Source organism: Rissa tridactyla, chromosome 12 (genome assembly GCF_028500815.1).
Source record: "Rissa tridactyla isolate bRisTri1 chromosome 12, bRisTri1.patW.cur.20221130, whole genome shotgun sequence".
NCBI lineage: Eukaryota > Metazoa > Chordata > Aves > Charadriiformes > Laridae > Rissa > Rissa tridactyla.
In genome coordinates, this window is record NC_071477.1 from 13730320 (window position 1) to 13750843 (window position 20524).

The 20524-nt window shown below is 43.0% G+C and overlaps 1 protein-coding gene across 1 annotated transcript in view; it reads right to left on the reverse strand.

The window, feature by feature from the left end:
* The window catches only part of PTPRT (protein tyrosine phosphatase receptor type T), a 462729-nt gene that overhangs the window by 86223 nt on the left and 355982 nt on the right, over nucleotides 1–20524 (reverse strand). Inside the window, exons 12-13 of the mRNA XM_054218837.1 lie at nucleotides 9964–10237; nucleotides 626–662 (exon numbers count right to left, since the gene is read on the reverse strand). Of these exons, the coding sequence (XP_054074812.1) occupies nucleotides 626–662; nucleotides 9964–10237 (311 nt within the window). The remainder of the gene's footprint in view (nucleotides 1–625; nucleotides 663–9963; nucleotides 10238–20524) is intronic.

Genomic DNA, 20524 nt, shown 5'->3' on the forward strand with positions numbered 1-20524 from the left:
CAAGATGGAACACGGACATTGTTATCATTGGTCCTTCAAGAGCTACACCTTAGGAAGCAACCTGGGGACCAGGGTATTGCATCTTAACAATATTTGTCTCAGGTTTGCTCAGTCTGGTCTATTTGACTTCTCAGTTTGGTCTATTCTGAAATAATTGCACTGAAAATACAGAATGTACTCTATTCTGTTGAATTATACCATGAAAATGGTGTGATTTAAGATGATGCCCTGCTGCGTTCAAGGTGAGACCTATGTGAGATCTCTTACTTATCTACTTCATACAGTGGCAGAGAGAAAAAAGTTAATAGGAAGCTTTTTCAGTGACATTCTGCCAAAAGCAAGAACAGTCCTCAGGACAGGAAAGCTGTCAACAGAAAAAGGGAAAGGAGGAACCACAAAGAGACAGATATCCTCTTTTTTAAAAAAAAATAAAATAACAGAGTCCACACATAGAGTGAAATGGTTCTGGAAATTGTTGTTTTGCCTTTGAAATCTTTCTTGGAGAAAAAAAAAAAAGGAAAGAAAGAGGCTTGTTCTTTGAATAGTAACTGTAATCGAGTTGTGTCACCACTGCAGCTTTTACATTACTGGCATTGTGCTTCGCAGGAAAAGGAGACCCACGTACCTTTTGTTGCCAGCCGGACACAGTTGATTTTTGTTTCCTGAAAGATAAAAAAAAAAAAATAGAGGAAAACATCAAGGTGTGTAATTTGCCCATCTGCAATAAACATAAATTCCTTTAAAAAGGTACTAAACCAAATAAAGTGTTTTTCTTGCACTTCATCTCTGAAAATACCACCAACAGTTTTAGTTGCATAAACCACTCTGTGCTAATGGACTTGCCTACAGCTGCTTCCCTACCCGTTGAGAAGTTAAGAGTGACAATATGTTTTTCCACATTCGATATGTGAGTGATGGGTCCCATGTAACTGCCTGATTAACTAATAGAATTTACCAGTTAAATGACCAGATCTGTAACAGGCAGACAAGCCTTGGGTCAGAAGTACATGCAACTGTACGTCGAATTTTCATGCACCATTACTGCAAATTTTGCAAATTGGGTGTTTATTTAAACACATGGCAAACAGACACCGAAGTAGTCATTTGAATATTTCAGCTCTCTGCTATGTACGTGAAGCAAAGCAGCACGCTGTATGGCTTGCTCTGCCAAAGCAGCTGTTCAAACGCAACCCACACCGCTGCGCGTTTCATTGCAGAGCTGGGATAAAACCCAACGCTTTTGTTCAATCCACCTCAGAGCCCGCAGAGCTGCGTAAAAAGGAATTTGGATTGGAACAGCAAAGTTGTATTTGGCTTAACTAAAAGCTCCAACGCAGCAGCCTTCTCGGGCCACCTCCACTGAAAACACCTCTGTTCTGGTATCCCCAGCTCCTCATTCTACAGCCCTTACTGGCATGGATCGCTCCCGTCCGATGCGTGACCACCGTCCAAATCTTAACGTCTTGCTTTGGTTGAAAGACTGACTTTGTCAGGCAGTAATCTGTAGGGCTTTCATAGCACTTTATGTCTTTACACACCCTTGTACACGTCTCAGGTGTAATGAATACTGCATAAATTACCGCGGGTACCAATGCTACATTAATATGGATGCTGTCTGCGCTCTGGAAACAACAGCCCAGCAAATGCACTGCTGAGCACCCCACTCCATCCTCGAGCAATGAGACCAACACTGTGAAAGTCTGAATTTGCTCTTGGAGAAAATCTCTTCCATCTGTGACAGACACTCCTTGGCCTGAGCAGAAACACACGGTCCCGTCATCTTTCTCCTCACACTTAGGTTGCACGTAGGAATGGGATGACTGCAGGACCCACTGGGAAACGCAAGAGCGATTCCCTCTGATCTCTTTCTATGCGTTCCTCAAGATATGAGTCAGCTGCACTATCTGGATATAAGTAACCCTGTGTCTAGTCTAAAAACCATAAAATATTCAGGACAAACCATCCCTTTGTTGATCTCGCCTTCAAACTCTCTTAAGGAACTCCTGGATCATCAAGGACAAATCACGTATGTCTATTAAGGACATCCTTTCCCAGCCACACAGCCCCCAGCGTGGGACTGAAGCACTGTTTATCCCAGTAAACCAGAGCCATCTCCCTCTGGTGCACTGACCCCTCTTCTCCCTCAAAACTCAACTCCCCCACACAACCTGGACAACTGTCGGCACTGCAAAGTCAACACAGCTGAACACCAGAGCTCCCCATTCATCTCCGCCTCCTGTATAATCAGCTCAAATCGCCAGCTATTCTGGAAATCCAAAATCTTTATTACTAGTGATGATATATGAAGCAGGAAACCCACAGCTTTATTTTCAGAGCACGGCCTCAGCACATAATGCCGGGAATTATAAGACAGATCCTGACGTAGTTTACAATCTAAGACAAGGTGACCTGGAAAATCAGCGATGAAAAATAAAATAAATACAAAATATCAAGATAGCATTTTTGCAGCCTAAAAGTAGGTGGACACTTGCTCACATTTCGTTGTGGAAAATTTTCTTGTGTATTTATTGCTCTCTGCCAGCTCCAAAGTGCAACAAAAAGCTGGAGAAATTAGTCAATGTTGAGAAAAGAAGAGGTGAGAAAACAAACCCCAAAATCTTGTTAATGACGCTGTAACTGATCTCATTTGAACACGTGCATATTCCTGCACATTACCCTCCCACAGGGTAATTTGAGAAGACAGGATGCAGTGTCTTCTGTTTGCATCTACATCTACTAATTGCTGCATTTAGCACAGACAATCACAGTTATTAGAAGTCCATGATCTGGCACTGCCAAAAGCAAGGGCGATCAATCAACAGAGGAACAAGGCATCTGGACTTCAGAACTTCATTTCAAGTTGCGTCTTCTGAGAACAAAAACATAAAAGAAACCTGCACAGACACCAGATGTCCAGCTACTAGGGTTGCTTAAGTTTAAAGACCTGAATTCAGTCCATATTCCTGATAAGGGCTGATTATTCCATCGATTTCCATTCATCACCTCATTGATCAACCCACTGCTCATCTCTTTGGTGTCCCATAAAAATGAAATCCCTTTCGATTTCCTCTATTTTTCTTTGATTGATGCTGAGAATTGTGAGTTTGTATGAACTTTTGTACCAAGAAGCAGAATAAATAAATAATAAATACAGTTTTCTTGTTTGGTTGGTTGGTTTTTTTCCAAAAAAAGCAGTAGAACGATTTTCCCATGATCGCATTTGTTTTCTGAATAATACTTCTTTGGATTCAGACAAGGTACTTTCCTTCCCACAGTAAAGATGCTTCTCTTTAGCCAACAGTAAAGCAGGTAATTCTGAGGTTTATGTGAGGTAATTTACGCTGGTAATTCTCAATTATCTATCCCGATGGCTTAAGGCAACTACAAGAAAAATAATGAAATAAAGGGATAATTAAAAAAAGGTTTAGAAAAGCAAAAATATTTCCCCAAATTTCAGTCTCTGTGTTGTTTCTGAATGTTCTTTCAAATGCTGTGATACGACAGAAGTTTTAAAAGGCCTTATGTCTACAATAATCGTAATGATGACCCAAGATCCTACCTGTTCAGTATAAGGTACCTGGTTTGTATTATGGCTGAAGTGACAGGAGTAACTTAACGTAAGATCGCAGTAGCGCTACTTTTTGGCTCTAGATCACTGCCAGGTTACAGCAGACGTTTTATATCCAAACACTAAGAGAACAATGTAGGCATATTTTAATCAAGATCCTGGAATAGGAACGCACTGCATGAATACGTCCTACAGCTCATTCATTTTCATTCAACTTTCATTTTCCACCATCCAGAAAAGCTAACTGTGTATTACGCCCACCTACATGTTTACTAGAACATAGAATCATAAAATGGTTCAGGTTAGAAGAGACCTTAAAGACCATCCAGTTCCACCCCCCTGCCCTGGGCAGGGACACCTCCCACCAGACCAGGTTGCTCCAAGCCCCGTCCAACCTGGCCTTGAACCCCTCCAGGGATGGGGCAGCCACAGCTTCTCTGGGCAACCTGGGCCAGGGGCTCACCACCCTCACAGCAAAGAATTTCTTCCTAATATCTCATCTAAATCTCCCCTCTTTCAGTTTAAAACCATCACCCCTCATCCTATCGCTCTACTCCCTGATCCAGAGTCCCTCCCCATGTCTCCTGGAGCCCCTTTAGGGACTGGAAGGGCCTCTAAGGTCTCGCCGGAGCCTTCTCTTCTCCAGGCTGAACAGCCCCAACCCTCTCAGCCTGTCCACATACCAGAGGTGCTCCAGCCCTCTGCTCATCCTTATGGCCCTCCTCTGGACCCATGCCAACAGGTCTATGTCCTTCTTGTGCTGAGGACTCCAGAGCTGTAAGTTTGTTTTCTGTAACTTCCATATGAATAAAACATGATTATGGTGTACCCTCACTCAAGGCTGAACCCCAGCTAAATTTTTAAGTCCGTGCGCCATGGACACAGACCACACAAGGACCATATTTCGGAGCACTGGCAGTCTGTTCCTGGAAAGCAGACCCAAATCTACGGTCAGAATGAGCTGGAGACCCTCTGAAGAGAACCCAGATTGTGCTGAGGAGCTGTGGAAGCCCCTCTCCACCAACACAGCTCATGCACGCAGACTTGCAACTACACACCATGAGCTTGTTTTAGCATCCCTCTGAATTATCAGATTCTTTTTAAACATTCTTTTAATACCATTTGTTTCTTTTTCAAAGCAAGGGAGCTGATGCTGTCTACTAATTATTTACGTTCCTGAACGCACATTTCACTGAAGTACACTGGATGATAACAAGTTCTGCCTCTGTCTCTTTAGTGTTTGTACGGGAACAATTTTCTGCAGAAAAGGGCTATGAGGGCAGCAGGACATATGTTTATGCGACAGCTGCATCTTCACAACCTAAAAGGGCAAATGATTTTTTTTTTTTCATTTCCTTTAAAATGACAGCTTGCTGTTTACAGACTACAAACAACAATAAAAGCGGCAGAGTTTTTTCATCCATCTGTTTTCACACCCGCCATTTTTGCTTTCCTTTACTATTATTATGACTTTGCAGTAGTTAGACAGCGCATGCCTTGTCTGAAGAACCACCCGCCAGCACCAGTGAGACCTGCTGTCCCCAGACAGTTCGGGGCTGCCCTGCAACAGGCACGGTTTCATCAGGCAGCCCCAACTGGGGACCGGCAATTTGACCTTCTGCTGGTGCACAGACAAGACAAGAAATGACCACTCTCCCACTTGGCCTCAGTTTCCACTTTAGTTCCCCACGTCCCAGAGCTACACACTGACCGTGTTCGTTGGCGACCTGCTTCACACAGGATAGAAGCTGTGGTTCTGTCTGCCAAACATCTTAAGGAATTATTTTTTTCGTCCTTAACAAATTTTGCCTATGTTCAGGGGAGCTCTAGATCATGTGTCTCTTTTTTATCCCACTGAAGCTAACCGGTTTCTGTCTTTAAAATTAATCACGTGCCTATGTCTGTGCAGGGTCAATGGACTCCCCTGTAATTTCTATTGCCAGCTTAAGGTCCTAGTTCTCAGACAGACCAAGCAAAACCTAATATTGCCTTCCAGTTATCAGCTATTTTTAGTATCCGTGTAATTTGGACAAGGGAGGTCTAACAATGTGGTTAGGGCTTTTATTATTTACAATAGAAAGTTATTGCAACGGTATTGCAAGTTAATCACTGAATACCCACACCTCTCAGCCTCTCAAACGGGAGGCAGAGCGCAGGAGGATTTTATTTACTACCCAGAAAACGCTCAGATCTACATACCCTGGCCCAAGATGGCCAACCAGATGTAGGAACAGGCGCTTACGAAGAGTGCAGTGCTTCCACAGCTGCTTTATTTCTGCCCCAGCAGCTCCAACATGAGATTAAGAAGGAGTAAACCTAAGTGGAGAAAACCGTACACCTGAAATCCTACTGAACACACAGCTCCTCAAAGCTGTTTAAGAGTTCACAGAAGCAATGCAGGCACCTTGGTGCCACTTCATTTTTCAGAACACAGCTCGCGCCGAGAACCTCGCTGTTTTTTTCATGGGCCATCTCCACAGGGATGAATGCCACCTCTCTGCTGGCAGCTCTATCCACACCTCCAAAATGTCCCAGAAGAAGAATGTTGTGTACGGTGAGTAGACCTGTCAGCATGTAGAAATCCAGCCTGAAGTCCCCTGATAATAATGAACTGCCTGATTGTGCATGTAGTACAAGTCATTAGAGAGGAAAAAAAAAAATCAATAAAAATCTCTGTAGAGTCTATCATTCCCTCAAAAATAATATTCGCATCGATTCCTGTGGTGCTACTTTTCACAATTCGGGCCTGAAAACATCATTCACCTGTTGGACCACCAGGCTGCTGGCAGCACCCCCCCACATGACTCCCGCCGCGTTACAAAGGCTCCTGCCTCATCTCCCATTTAGAGGAAAAATGGCCAAGAGTTATTGATAGCAACCGGGCCATTACAGGTTTCATTTTAACTCAATGAGGTAAGATGCAAGTGCAGGAAGGATTTTTAGGAAGCTCTGGTTTCTCAGCTGCTCAAAAATTCCGGCAGGTTTCACACAGCAGTCAAAGAATTCTCCCCATCCGAGGGTGTTACTAGATCACTAACCAGAGACTGTCACCTTCAACGACCCAGATAAAGAACTTGGGGACAATAAAAACTCCAACATTTACCTTCGATGATTAAATCAGTGTAAGGATAGGAGAGTATAAGGAGTGTCACGGTGTTGCCACCCTGGCCTCACCTTTCCGAGGGATTAATGCTGCAAGAGCTGGTGTTTTAAGGGGGTTGAGCTCAGGGGGGGTTCTCAGACAAGGAGAACGTCATGCCCTGTCAGGCAGCCATCTGCAGCTGGTGGCACCGCGACAACCAGCAACCATCAGCTCGCTACCTGGATGGCTGTGACAGCGTGTGTAGAGATCCTACCAGAGCAGAGCGAAGCCAGTTGTCCGTTCTTCCTGTGTCACCTCTTCTGCTAACTGCTTCTAACAATTAAACAGTAACTAACGGTGCTTCTCACCCCCGCAGTTCCAAAGCCTGCAGCTTCTGGTTCCTTTTTCTCTTCCCACCCCCTGCCCTGCCTTACTTCAAACTCTGACACATTTCAGCTCAGCATCTGGCTTTCAGCAGTCCCTATGACGGAAATTCACACAATTTGGAAGTGTTTTGTATAACGAAGCTGAAAACCATTCTGTTTCACGCGTGTTCTATTTAGACCCCTGTCTGGAAGCAGCACCACATTGACCAAACTTCATGCAACTGGTCACAGAAAAGAATTCAGCCAGCGACAGCGATCTCATTCAAACTCTCAAACAACAAGTACAACATTGCACAAGAGAAGGCAGAAAAGCTCGCGATCTGGTTTCGCAGCAATTTGCCACACTTGTTTTGCATCCAGCTGTTAATTACATTCCTTTCACTGTAACAATCGTGGCTAATGGTTGCAGAGCAGACGAGAACACCAAACGCGCACAACCCTCCACGTACAGAGGAGCTGAAACAATGCAGAACTCCTACAGCACTTCTACCTCCTCCTCATCAAGTTTTTTTGACCAAATACAGAATGTTTCTTCAAATTAAGCTCTCCCCAGAGCCCCACATTTCCAAAGGAAGATGTTCTGGTTCACTGCAGAAAGGTTTCTCATTGCAGGTTCCAGGTGTGGAAAGAAGTTTCATCATTCCACAACTGTCAGTGATTAATGAAACTATAGAATATCCTAATTAAAAAAATGAGTGGCAATGTTAAGTTTTTCATGTGCAAGGGAACATAAGGCTATATTTTAATTGAGCTAAATTGTTACTGTTCCAGATTTTTTGCAGATGGGCATTATCAAAAGCGCCACATTGCAGCCGTAATTATTCGTAGGCTTTACGAAGCCCAGTCAAAGCTGCTCGGGTTATAGACATAAGTGAAAACATAGAAATCTTAAATATAAATTATACCTGTAAACAAAACTTATAATTTACAGCTGCAAAAGACGGGATGAAAATCAAACCCTAATGTTTGAATGTGGGGGCTTAAGGATTTTATCCACAAACAAAAACTATCACGGTTACTTCTTTGAAGATCCATATTCCACTCTTGGATATTTCCTCTATATTTTTTCCCATAGCGCTGCACTTCCAGGATATATAAGCACATACCGCACCAATAGAAATTATGAAAACAAGAGGCAATTTCTTACTCAAATAGGAATTTGTTTTGTCTGGCAGGATACTTCTCACGCTTTCACAAACTGGGCCTTGTTGCATACAGATTATTTTAATTAATTAAGCTTAAAAAGTCCTTTAGAGTCCTGTGTCCCTATTAGGACAGCCCACGCAAGTCATCCTTTTTTGAGTCCTTATCACCTCATATGTAGAGAGTGTGATGCAACCTGTCAGCTACAGAGATCCAGAAAAAGCAGGAACCACACATTAGCGCTGCCTTAATCCAGAACGCCAAGGGAAGCCTACACTTCCATTCATACAACCCATTTATGGCATATTATATTGTGCTTAAGCAAATAAAGTTTTTTCTTCCCTGGGGATCTATTCACTGGCAATTAACTATCACACAAGGGGGAACTAACTAGGCACTGAGAGACATATACATATATTTCACAATTTCCTTTATAAAGGCAAATCCAAAATTGAATTAACTGAGCACTACTGGAAGGAAACTCTACCGACTAGAAAGGAAACCAAGGTGAAAAACAGCGTTGAAGAGATTTGTGCTTGTCAGGCACACAGTGGAATCTCTGCAGGAGAATGGTGATAAACGAAGGCAGTAAAACACCAAGATATGTTGTGAACATGCATTGGCATTGCCAGGCTGTTGAACGATGTATGGTCCTCTGTGACGTGCAGCTGCATTTTGGGTATAAAAGACACTATCCCAAGTGGAGACCAAAGCCTACACCATTCACCTTTGATTGATTTTTCTAATTTTGCTCTTTCAGAGGTGATGTCTTAGAGAATTTACCTATGTTAAAGTCAGATTCATGAAAGCACCGGCAACTGTGTTAATAACACACTCGGCTACCCAACTTCTTGATGCCATGTTAATGCTCTAAGACTCTTCCTGAAGCCAGAGTGTCAAATTGTATCATGTTACGTGATAACAAAAAACAATTAGGGCAGTCAAAGGGGAGGAAGGCAAATGACTGCTTAGACTGCATCTAGCCTGCACGCTGTTAGCTGAACAGACCTGAAACAGGGAAGGTAAAAGAGCAGGTCATGAACTATTCTAGGCTGGAATAGAAGAACAGAAGAGGGAAAAACAGACCTTCACTTTTCCTGTGACGGGATCTGCTGGGGCATTATGTGTACGTCATTTGAGTCTGAGAATAGTGCAGACTGTGTTTCCTGCGCTGTCTTCATTTTAAACTTGATATCACAGAGTAAGTTAATGTAAAAATATAGCCCAGGGTATTCAAAAGGAGTAAGACAGACATGCGCATAGTCCCCCCCTGCAGTATGAGTTCCTCAAGCTGAAAATTCCAACCGTAAGTACTCCATTACGATGTGACCGAATGCAAACTACAATGCAATCCAGCGCCATAGCTTTTGGGTAGTTCTCATCTCCTAATGCCTTCTCCAAAACCGCAAGCACTGTGAACTGGAGACCATCACGATACTGCAGTTACATCTTTTAAAAGCACAATAGCCCCTACTCTGACATTCATGCATATGCAAGGAAAAAAAAAACAAAACAAATTGTAAGCAATTAATTTTGCAAATCACATGCCAACGTGTGTCTTTACATAGTTCTGGCTCCCCAACAGGTTTCTCACTGGATCTGGGCATCAGAGACTTAAGTGAAAGAAAACTACTGGCATGTTTAATTTTCATCGAATTTCTGGAAGGGGGTAGCAATGAGGAACAGTTAAAGTGGCATCCGATGGAGAAGGAAGGAGAAAGATGGGGAGGAGAGACAGAGGTGGTCATATGTACAGATACAACTTTAATTTTCTCTGTACTTACTCCATTTGCCTTGCTAAGAGCCTGGAAGTAAATGCTGTAGCTTTTCAGGGGAGAAAGTGGAGCGTTCCAGTAGCCGTTGTAGGTTTTGTTGTCACCCACTGTGAAAGGCTGTGTGACGGGCAGGTTGATGGGTTTCAGCTCGGCTGCAAAGTAGTGTGGGGAGTCAAGACTGGAAGCGTTCTTGTAGCTCACTGGGACAGAGAAGCATTCAATGATGTCTGCAGCTCTCCGTGCTTTCTGCAGCTTCTCCTCCTTGACAACAAGTTGATAGACACTAGGAGGGAGAGAGGAAGGTAAGATTAGACCCCAAGAGCCTTAAATATCAAGAATATTTCCAACAATAAAAGGAAAAGACAACATAAGAAAAACACCGCGAGGGCATCACAGCAAAGCCCGTTCTTGGCACCCAGTAACAGTGGCCACATATGTTACTATGCGGGCAAGATGTCGAACTCTTGCTCTGTTGATTTAGTTGACTTAATCAAGGTACACCTTGATGAAAGTCAGAATAGATTTCAATCATGTCACACTTTGGGAAAAAGACTAAATAATAAAATATCCAGTCTATAATGAATTTATAACGTACTGAATATTAGAAAGTAGGTGCTTCCTTTTTCAGCCACCAAGTTGAAACATGAATTGTTTGCTTGGGTCAAGCAGTGATCACGGTAGAGGAGAGCATTAGCAGGTGGCAATGGCATCCGATCCCTTTTGCAATAGTTTCAGGGTGCCAGAACCAGTTTAGAACAGAAAGATTCTCAATTCTTCTAAGAAAGTAACTTTTTTTGGCCCTCCCTCACACCTCTTTTTGAGATATATCCTGTGACGAAGAGTTCTGTAACATTAATTCCTGATGGCAAGTCTCCTCCTACCTGCCATCACCGCAAGGCTGGGTTATATACTCAGCAGGTGGCTTTACAGCTCTCCCAATTCCCTTTTGTTTCAGGAAACAAAAACAACAACAACTCTTCATATTCTTTCCAACTCTATGAAACATTAATCCTTTTCAATTCCCGCTAAGCTTTTGGCCTCTATGACGGGTAGACATAGTGCTTAGAGATATGGTTTAGTGATGGTTCTTGTCAGAGTTAGGTTGATGGTTGGACTAGCTGATCCGAGGTCCCTTCCAACCTCGGCAATTCTGTGATTCTATGATATGTAACGGTGATCTTGTTATTTCTAGCTTACTATTTCAGGCTGGAGGAGGTTGCAAGGTATTCAAATGCACTCTGCTTATTTTTTTTTTCCCTCAGGCAGTTAACAAAGCCCTAAGTTCAATGCTGCTACAGCCGAGGCAGGTTTACTGTCTGCTTAACACCGCTCACCCATTTGACAAAGAAAGATACCGCTGCAGTCATTTTACTTTTTGTCAGGATATTCACATGTGCTGCCCTCACCTGCCTGTGTGAGCCCGGTCCTTTGTTTAGTTAGACAGGGGAGATCGATTAAAAGATGGGAAACAGCCAGCAGTGTATCATTCTCCCGGCTTTCACAGGCTCATTGTTGCAGAAAGATTGGTCTGAAAAATTTCTAGCATAGCAATAGCTCATCAATGCTGCTGTGGGAAGTGAATTTCTGGCACTTTCAAGCTGGAGCGAAACAAAACCCAGCTCGTGCTTTTGAATTCACTGTTTTTTCAGGTCTGCGGGTATCTGGCACACTCACTGTTAACGACGAGGCGGTCAGCGAATCACTTGGAAATCATTTGGCTCCCACTGCTCGACACAAAACCAACTAATTTTTACAAGACCAATTTATGAATTACTTAGTACCGAAGTCATCCTCGCGCAGGATGCTACTACCGTTTGCTAATGCAGCAGGGGCACCCACCAGATGTACAGACTGCAGCCTCTAATGACATCCCATCAACGTTTTGGAAAACTTTCCTCAATTCTACAGTTCATTAGAGGCCTTAATAAAGTACTGTAGATCTTCTCCAGTATCTATTTTATGATTTCTATAAAGATAAACAGGCTTCCCAGCAACACGTTAAGTATCATCACCGAGGATGTAGTGGGAGCTGTAAGCAAAAGCCTGTTTAATCCAAGCTCTCCCCTCAGCTTAGCAATAGAAACTTTTAGCTTGCCATGTTGGGCACTGCTTACTAACAGACTATCTGCAGATTCTTATTCTGACCCTTCTCTCTGGCAGTAACGATCTACTGGGAAAGTCTGTCATTTGGTTTGTCAGCACCGTGCAAAATTGTAGCTGACATTTTTATGGGCATTTGCCACATGCTTTCTAACCTAAAAATGCTTGGTTTCTATTTTATACAATCCCAAACACTTGTCTTTTCTGTTTACAGAAAGTGTTTCCTTCATGTATACACATAAATTTATATGTATAAATATATATAAATCTCCTTTCAGCCTAGACAGAGGCCAAGGGTTCCCTCTTCTTACCTCCCAAAGCGTCCAAAGGCCGACTCTCGCTCTCTTGGTGCCCCCCCTTACGTACTTGTCTGTCTGCAGAGACGTGCCCCGGGGACAGGAATTGCCAGGTAACTGAACTCTTTCCCTAATCATCAGAGAACTTATTTACCTTTGAAGACATTCTCTGTTTCTCCCTTGAGGGTTCTAATACATGCTCCACCAGTATAGACACTCTTTTACATCATGAGAAGAGTTTTGATACACAGAGAACCTCCTAGCAGCCACTCTTCTGCCTGTATTCCTTCACATTTTCACTTTCCGACTTAGCCATAAGGCACTTCTTCATTCCATGGGGATAACTCACTCTTTTAATGACCTGAAATCTTACTTTTAATGTTTATTCTTTTGGAATAAATGGAAGCGTCCCTGGAAGCACAACGGTACGTCCATGAGCATTCAACTGAAATGTAAGAGACATCCCATTTGTGTTCAAGTTAAAACCCCATTAATCTCCTGCTCGAATACTGTCTCCTTTTCTATGAACCAAGAATCTGAGCTGGCGCTGCGCTCATTGTTCACCCTAACACACCTGCTCTGCTGAAACTCAGGATGAGCGACTGACTGCTTTCTTGGCATTTTTGTCCTCGATGCCCCTGCTCCCACCAAGTGCCACAGGACGTGCGTCTCCGTGCGCTCTCCCTGCGTGACTCGGTGACCATCATCCTTCAGCCTCACTCATTTCTCACAGTCCCAGTTATTTGGCAGTGGTCGAGTGGCCACTCTCAAAGGAAGTGGTCAAGTGGCCAAGAGCGTGGCTAGTTTCAGAGATTACTCTGGACTGAAGATTATCACATTGAAAAATTGTTTCCTTATCAGATGATTACTCTGGGTCTCGCTTTCTGATATTTTGATCCCAATATTTTGATCTTTTAGACCCTCCAGAAATGCAGGATTCCTAGTTGACCCCTGGCTGGCACACAGACTGCTACAGTCTCGTTTCCTTTCTTTTCTGCCACATCTTTGTATTTCAGGTTATGCTCTTTTCCTCATGTTTTGTTTTTACCTACAAGCAGAATTTTCCGGATTGCCTTAGGGCATTTTCAGAGATCAACTTCTCTGCATTAGCCAGTGAAGCGCTGCAAGGCACATCAAGGGCTTTCCTTCCATACCCACTACCATCAGCACTAAGATGCTCTCATAACAGTTTGCCTCTTCATTGGAGCAAAAAGCCAATGATCCTGTGTCTCAATGACATTCCTGTGGGAATTCTGAGTAACAGGCATCCAATTACCCACCCTGAAGTTTGGCCAAACCATCTGCATTCCCACAATAATTCTCAAAAGAGTAAAAGTAATTCAACTTTGCTCAGAAGATGATAACTTCCCATGATACAGAATCACAGAATAGTTGGGGTTGGAAGGGACCTTAAACATCACCTAGTTCCAAACCCCCCTGCCCTGGGCGAGGACACCTCCCACCAGCCCAGGTTGCTCCAAGCCCCGTCCAACCTGGCCTTGAACCCCTCCAGGGATGGGGCAGCCACAGCTTCTCTGGGCAGCCTGGGCCAGGGGCTCACCACCCTCACAGCAAAGAATTTCTTCCTGATATCTAACCTAAATCTCCCCTCTTCCAGTTTGAGGCTGTTACCCCGTGTCCTATCACTACACTCCCTGATCCAGAGTCCCTCCCCATCCTTCCTGTAGCCCCTTTAGGGACTGGAAGGGGCTCTAAGGTCTCCCCGGAGCCTTCTCTTCTCCAGGCTGAACAGCCCCAACTCTCGCAGCCTGTCCTCACAGCAGAGGGGCTCCAGCCCTCTGGTTATACGTTATGACCCCTAAGATTGCGGTCAGGCACTAACTCAAAATAAGCTCGGTGAGAAGGATCTGGCCTTTTTGGCCCACAAAAGCACTTCAGCTGCAATCACAGCTCTGTGTCCATCTTGAACAGGGTCAGCCATTTGCAACTTGTTAAGACTGACAATTTTGTAATACACAGCAGTGAGATTCCAGCCAAGGGAAAGGAGGAGTACTTCTCCAAAAAGAAGTGCTAGAGGGAAGGAAAAAAAAGTGGACAATGGAAATAAGGAGGAAATAGCCAGACTATTCTAATAACTCTTATTCTGGCTACCAGGTAGGCAGCAACACGGATCTCCTGGGACTCTGCCCCTCTAAAGCTTCAGAGCTGCTGCTTCCAGCCAGCATCAGCTAAGGCGCTGCTTCCATAGCAGCAATCAATACACCAGTTGAATATGCCCAGCTGGATAACAGAAAGTTTCAGTGTCATACGTTGGAATTACATTAAAAAAGAAAACAAAAGCAGAGCATTAAAACTCCCAACAGTATATAACAACTTCAGCACCAATAAACTGAAAGATGATACAGTAAAACTAACAGCTACATTTAAATTTTTAATATTCAGCCAAATGCGCAAACACTGCAATCAGCTGCACACACGTGCATGCTGCAGGGCAACAGAAGCAGGGCTCTCACGTTCCCAGTGCTGAGCTACTCCATGCCACCTCAGCACAGCCAAGTAACGCTGCTGTCCCCATAAAGGGCAGGGAAGGACTGGTTTCCAAATGTCCATAAGCTCCGCTCTCCAGAGAGCTCTCCAGGGATTCTCAAGTCTGGGCTACTAACCAAATGCCTGACTTCCTAGAAGGCTGGGGAGCTGCCTGCCCTCATGTGCAGCTGCACACGCTTATTAGAAAAGGAGGCCAAAACTGGATTCCTCCATGAATTTCGCAGGTCTCAGACAGATAAATCCACATTACTTTAATAGAAGCTTTTTAAAGTTTTTGACAGCTCCACTTTAAACCGCTGATAAAAGCACCCGCCATAATGGTCGCCACCGCACAAATGCTGTCTGCAGAGGAAGAAAATGTGCTCTTATCATCATCTACAAGGTAATCTTTTAAACGATGAGTTCTCTATTCAACATGGAAGCCCAAGTGCGGAATAATCAACATTCCAAATCACAGCCTGTTCCTGTGCGACCGAGCTCACTCTGAGAGCTGTTAGACCTCTCCTTCCCCTGCTCTTCTTTCCTTTTTGTGCCGCTGGAAGCACAACGTGAGGATGGACGGAGGAAGCGCTTGCCCACAAATCTAACCATGTATTTAGACACGACTCAAGTCCTGGATGCAGGATGTGCATGAATGCGGAGGGGAAAAGCTGAGTCAGAGCTTCCCATAAAGCATTCAACATCTGGTCGGGGCACTTTGCTACCCTGACAAGGTGAAATCTTCACTATAATGGTAGGGTATGAAAAGGAATATAATTTCTTCGTAACCTCACAGTGATCCCCTCACATGACTTATTAAAGCTTAAAAGAAACAATGCTTCTGCAGCTTAGTACTCCCTCTGGACCAATTTTGGTACTAAACTTTCTTAAACGTATCATATAAAGATTTCATAGGTTTTCATTTAATTTTAATATTTAACACATAAATATATTATCAGCCATATATTATTTCCAATAATATTTTCTCCCGGGGAACAAAAATAAGTGGCAATTAGCACAGCCTGATCTTGCAGTGCATTTTTTAGCAGATTATTGTGAGCAGGTTTTGCGGTTCACCCGACAGAGAACAGAAACTTCTCATTCCTAGCCCAAATGAACACATTACTTGCGGAATAGTTAGATAGGCTTGATAGGCTACAGGAAATAAGATATTACCAAAGGGTAGAGGTGTCCTTATTAATAGCTATTTTAATTCAAAGAATGAAGGACAAAAAGAGCAAACAAAGTAAGGATGGAAAAGATGCGCGTATTCTAATAGCTGTGTCATCTCAGGCTGAAGGCACGTGGGAGGTAGCAAACGAGACGGAGCTGGACACTGCATGTCCATTCTCGCACCTATTCTGAGGAATTAAAGAGATTCAGCACTTCTGAAAAGGCTATCCAAACCCATGAAAATTTAACCCAAATTCTACCTGACCAATCCACAAGAATTAACGCTGCAGAGAGGTGAATAAAAGGCAGCGGGTGCATATGAACAGAGTCAACCGTACAATAATTATAGGGACCAACAACCAATTCAGCTTCTTTTCTCTTATTTACAACGCCAATGCTTTTAAGAAGATGTCCTTAGGACCGTAAGAGCATCGTCAGCATACCGGCTCATACTCTCGGCAAGCATCACAGAGACCTCACACAGTGACTTCCTGCTGCAGAGCTCTGAAACAAGCTACCGAAATCAGACAGAACTTCAGCCATCGAACGCCAGGCCTGCCCGCTGGAAATGTTCACTGGAAACGCACCCTCAGACCCGCTTCCCTGGATGTTATTTAAACGCGGCAGCCCTGATACCAGCCAGATTATTTTTATTTTTTTTTTAAGAGCCTCTTTTTTAAGTTAAGTCACAGAATCCAGGCTACAGATACTTAACACGAGCTTCTTTATCATCTGGTTTTCTAGTTAACTTATGACCCCGTTAAATCCAGTTAGGCCAATTTAAATATATTTGTATATATCCATGAAGGTTCATCGCCTTTATTCTGACAGCATGGAGCGATCTCCCAGGGTACTGGGATGGGAGAGGGTTTGATGTCTTGCCTGACACCCACATTTGGAATTCAGATTAGCTGTTGAATGTGCATATGCTTGTTTTATGGCCAAGCTGATTTTAGTGACGCAAACTGAGACAGAAAAGCGGCATCAACAATGTTATTTTCTGTTTCTTAAAGGTATCTAAATAAAAACCTGAATTCTGCCACATAGACAATAAGAAACAAAATAATGGAAAATTTCAGGAAATGTAGTAGGGATGGAAGCTAGAAATATCCTATAAAAATCTATCAGTACTCTGTAGTGCTTATTCTTAAAAAACTGTGAAATTAAACAGCAGATGAGATCCTTTTTACAGTGTGCCTCCTGCCCTCCCAGGAACTTGTATAAAAGGGATTTTGTAAAAATAAAAATTCAACAAAACCACATTAAATTTCTAAAAAAGTTTTATATCTACTTGAATTCTACTAAAATTTACAAGAATGAAATGGATAAATCCCATAAAGCCTGACACCGAGACTCGCTGTTCTCAGCCTACGCGGCATCTACAACCACGCTTTCCTCTGGCCACAGCGGTGAACGTTTCCTCTGCGGGCTCCTCCCGCAATCCTGTAATCCCACGTTCAGGCATTCCGAGTCGACAGTTTCCAAGCTCCGAAAGTTTTCTGGGTTCAGAAAGGTGGCAATATATTCCTGAGAACTGAGTTACCTACTTCCCATGCTCTAAAATGTCACCCTTAATATCTTCAATAGCACCTTTAATCAGAAGCTCTGAAACTAATCTACAAAACGTAATGAACTGAGTTCCACCGGCACCGAGGATGTACGTACAGGACCCAGCGTACTGTTCTGCAATTTTCTGTCTATTTAAGAACTGATTTGAAACCCATTAAAATCAATTAAAGATTGCTACTATTCCCATTAGGCTTTGGAACAGCTCCATGCAGAATACAATATGCTGAAGTTAAGGTTAGTTTTCAATAAATGTTTCTATGCGTTAAAAAAAAAGAAAAAATAAAAAAGAGAGATTGTTCTGCGATGTCATCTTCTGGAATATGCTTGGCTATTTCAGAAATTCAAAACCTAGCCCATTATGAATACTGGGCTGCACTATCATCAATACAATCATTAAAAGGAATCGTCTTGTTCGCATCTGCAAGGCATTCACAAAAATAAAGCTTATAATAGTGATGCTACTTGAGGAAATAGTCTCTCATATTGCAAAGTTATTCACACCAGACCCTCCATTTGAAGTTATTTTTGTGTGTTCTTTTAACATTCATTTAAATTAAACAACTCATCTACTACATTCACTGAAGTTGAAGAATACCAACAAAACCAAAAAATTCAGCCAAATTTGTAAAAATGGCATAGAAAGAAGAGATGGTAATTGCTGCCATTGCTGTGAAAAAAACCTGCTGAGATAGAGCCAATAATAATGTAATTCATTTAATCAAGAAGGATGATAAGAGAGTCTCTTCACATTTTCTTCTACTCTCATATTCAGTTGTCTAGATTTACTACCAAGGCGTGTTGTACCCTGGAATTCATGAAACAAAGGGTAGCGATTTCACACTTGGATAATACTATTTGGAGTCAGAGTTTTCACACGGGCCTTCTTTTATGGCTAAAATTTCAAGCTTCGTCAAATTTCTTTAGTGATTGAAATGGGCACTAGAAAAAGTAAGGAAGTTTGAAGACTGCGTGCTCCCCGTATAGAAACGGGATACAGTCCCGTATTGTCCCCAGTCAGTATCAGTACAAGTGATGAGCCACCCGTGGGACAGGCAGCGGTATCTGTTTAAGGAATTAATTGTGCACTGTGTCAAGCTTTAAAAAAAAAAAAAAAAAGGCAAAAGCAAACAAAATATTTGTATTCGTAATTGTAGGAAAGCATCCTGCCAGCGTCACTGTATCAAATGCAATCTTCGGCCAGAATACTTGGTCTGAAATTTGTTTGCAGTCATACTGCAGCATCACGTAAAATTCCCACAACTGACTAGTAGGAGGGGATTTTTTTGGTGGTGGTTTTGGTTGGGTTTGTGGGGTTTTTGGTAAAAAGAAGTAAAAATGTAATATCAAATGTAACGTCACATGGCCTCAGACCCTAGGTCGCTAGACTTTTATCCTGACAGACTTGTGAGGCGCAACAGATAATTAACCCACCATTGCAGATATATAAACAGTGGCACGGAGAAAGCGCAATGAGTGACTTACCCGGGACCACACAGTATCAGTTGCACGTAAACAAATCCCCACATTCTTGTCCAATATTCCTGCTTCCACCCACCAGCCAACGTCTCCTGTCTAATGGAGTCTGGAGCTTCCAGCCTGAACACACGCTAATCCTATAAAATCTTTCAAAAAGGCAAAACAAACAATAAAATAATGCTACTTCTGGGCATCCTTTGAGATGTGACCTGCAGAGATGAGGGAGGAGCAGACAGCGCTGGGAAAGAGAGGTGTTCTGGAGACCCCCTCTTTCTTAAATCTGCACCACCAAAAGACACAACGGCTTGGTCAACCTTCCGTGAACGCCAGTAGCGATGTTGTGCCAAGGGTGTAATGGTGGTTTAAATGAACAGCTGTGCACGTGTGCACATATCCAAACACCCATGTGTGTGCGCGCACATACGTGTGTATCTATACATAAACACATATATTAAAAATAGTGCTTCCGACCTCATAATGTTCCACTCACGCTTCTATGAGTGACTAATGACCATGTCTTTCCAAGGAAGGACAGGTATTGAAAGAAATATAAAAATACAGTTATTCCCATTCACTTCTGAGCGAGCCTAATCATCGCCGTAGCGTCTGCGCACAGCAAACAGAAAGGTGGCAATGTGCACTAAAAGTGAGTCATTGTCAAAAAACCAACTATATTGACAGTCAGTATTTACTGCCCAAAAAGAAGGATTTGTGTGCTTAAAAGCCCTTTTTCCCCAGCTGTATCATTTGGTCTAATAAAAGATGCTATCCATGCTCACAATATTGCCTCCTTTCCATCCCACCAGACCACCAGAACACCGCTACTGCATCTATTTACTTGTATTATATATGCATCGTTCTTTTAAATGCTTTAAAATTCTCTCAGTTTAATCTTCTTGGAAATAAAAATTTAAAAAAGAAAGGAAAAAAAAAAAAAAAAAGAAAAAGAACCAGAGGGCATTTCAAAGCTCTGTGTTCCATTATCTCAACCATCTCCATAAGCCTGACCTGGCGTGCAACACAGATTAGACATAATAGCTGCTGTTCCCCAGTGGAACGGGCCCAGTCCCTATCTCTCCAGTTCAATGTTATTTTGTGCTGGCAGATTAAAGATAATGAGTGCAGACAGATACGGCTTTCGCTGCAACAGCAGCTAATGTTAGTGGCTTTGGAGGTGTTTTTTCCCTCCTGAGCCACCTGCCATCTGTTTGATCTACACACAAAAAAACAACCCCTTTTTTGTTAGTGTCGCTTAGCATTAAACAGGCATCACTGACTGAGGGCCTGTCGCCGTCCTCAGCGATCACTGGTTTAAGACCAGAAAGAAGTTTCAAGGACAATAAGAGCCAAAGTGGATCTTGAGCGAGCTGCAGGGCGAGGAGAGACTACGGCACATCCTTACTGGGACTGGCCACTACCTTCTGCCACCTCCTTCATAATAGCACGGGCTTGGACAAGGGATGGGTATA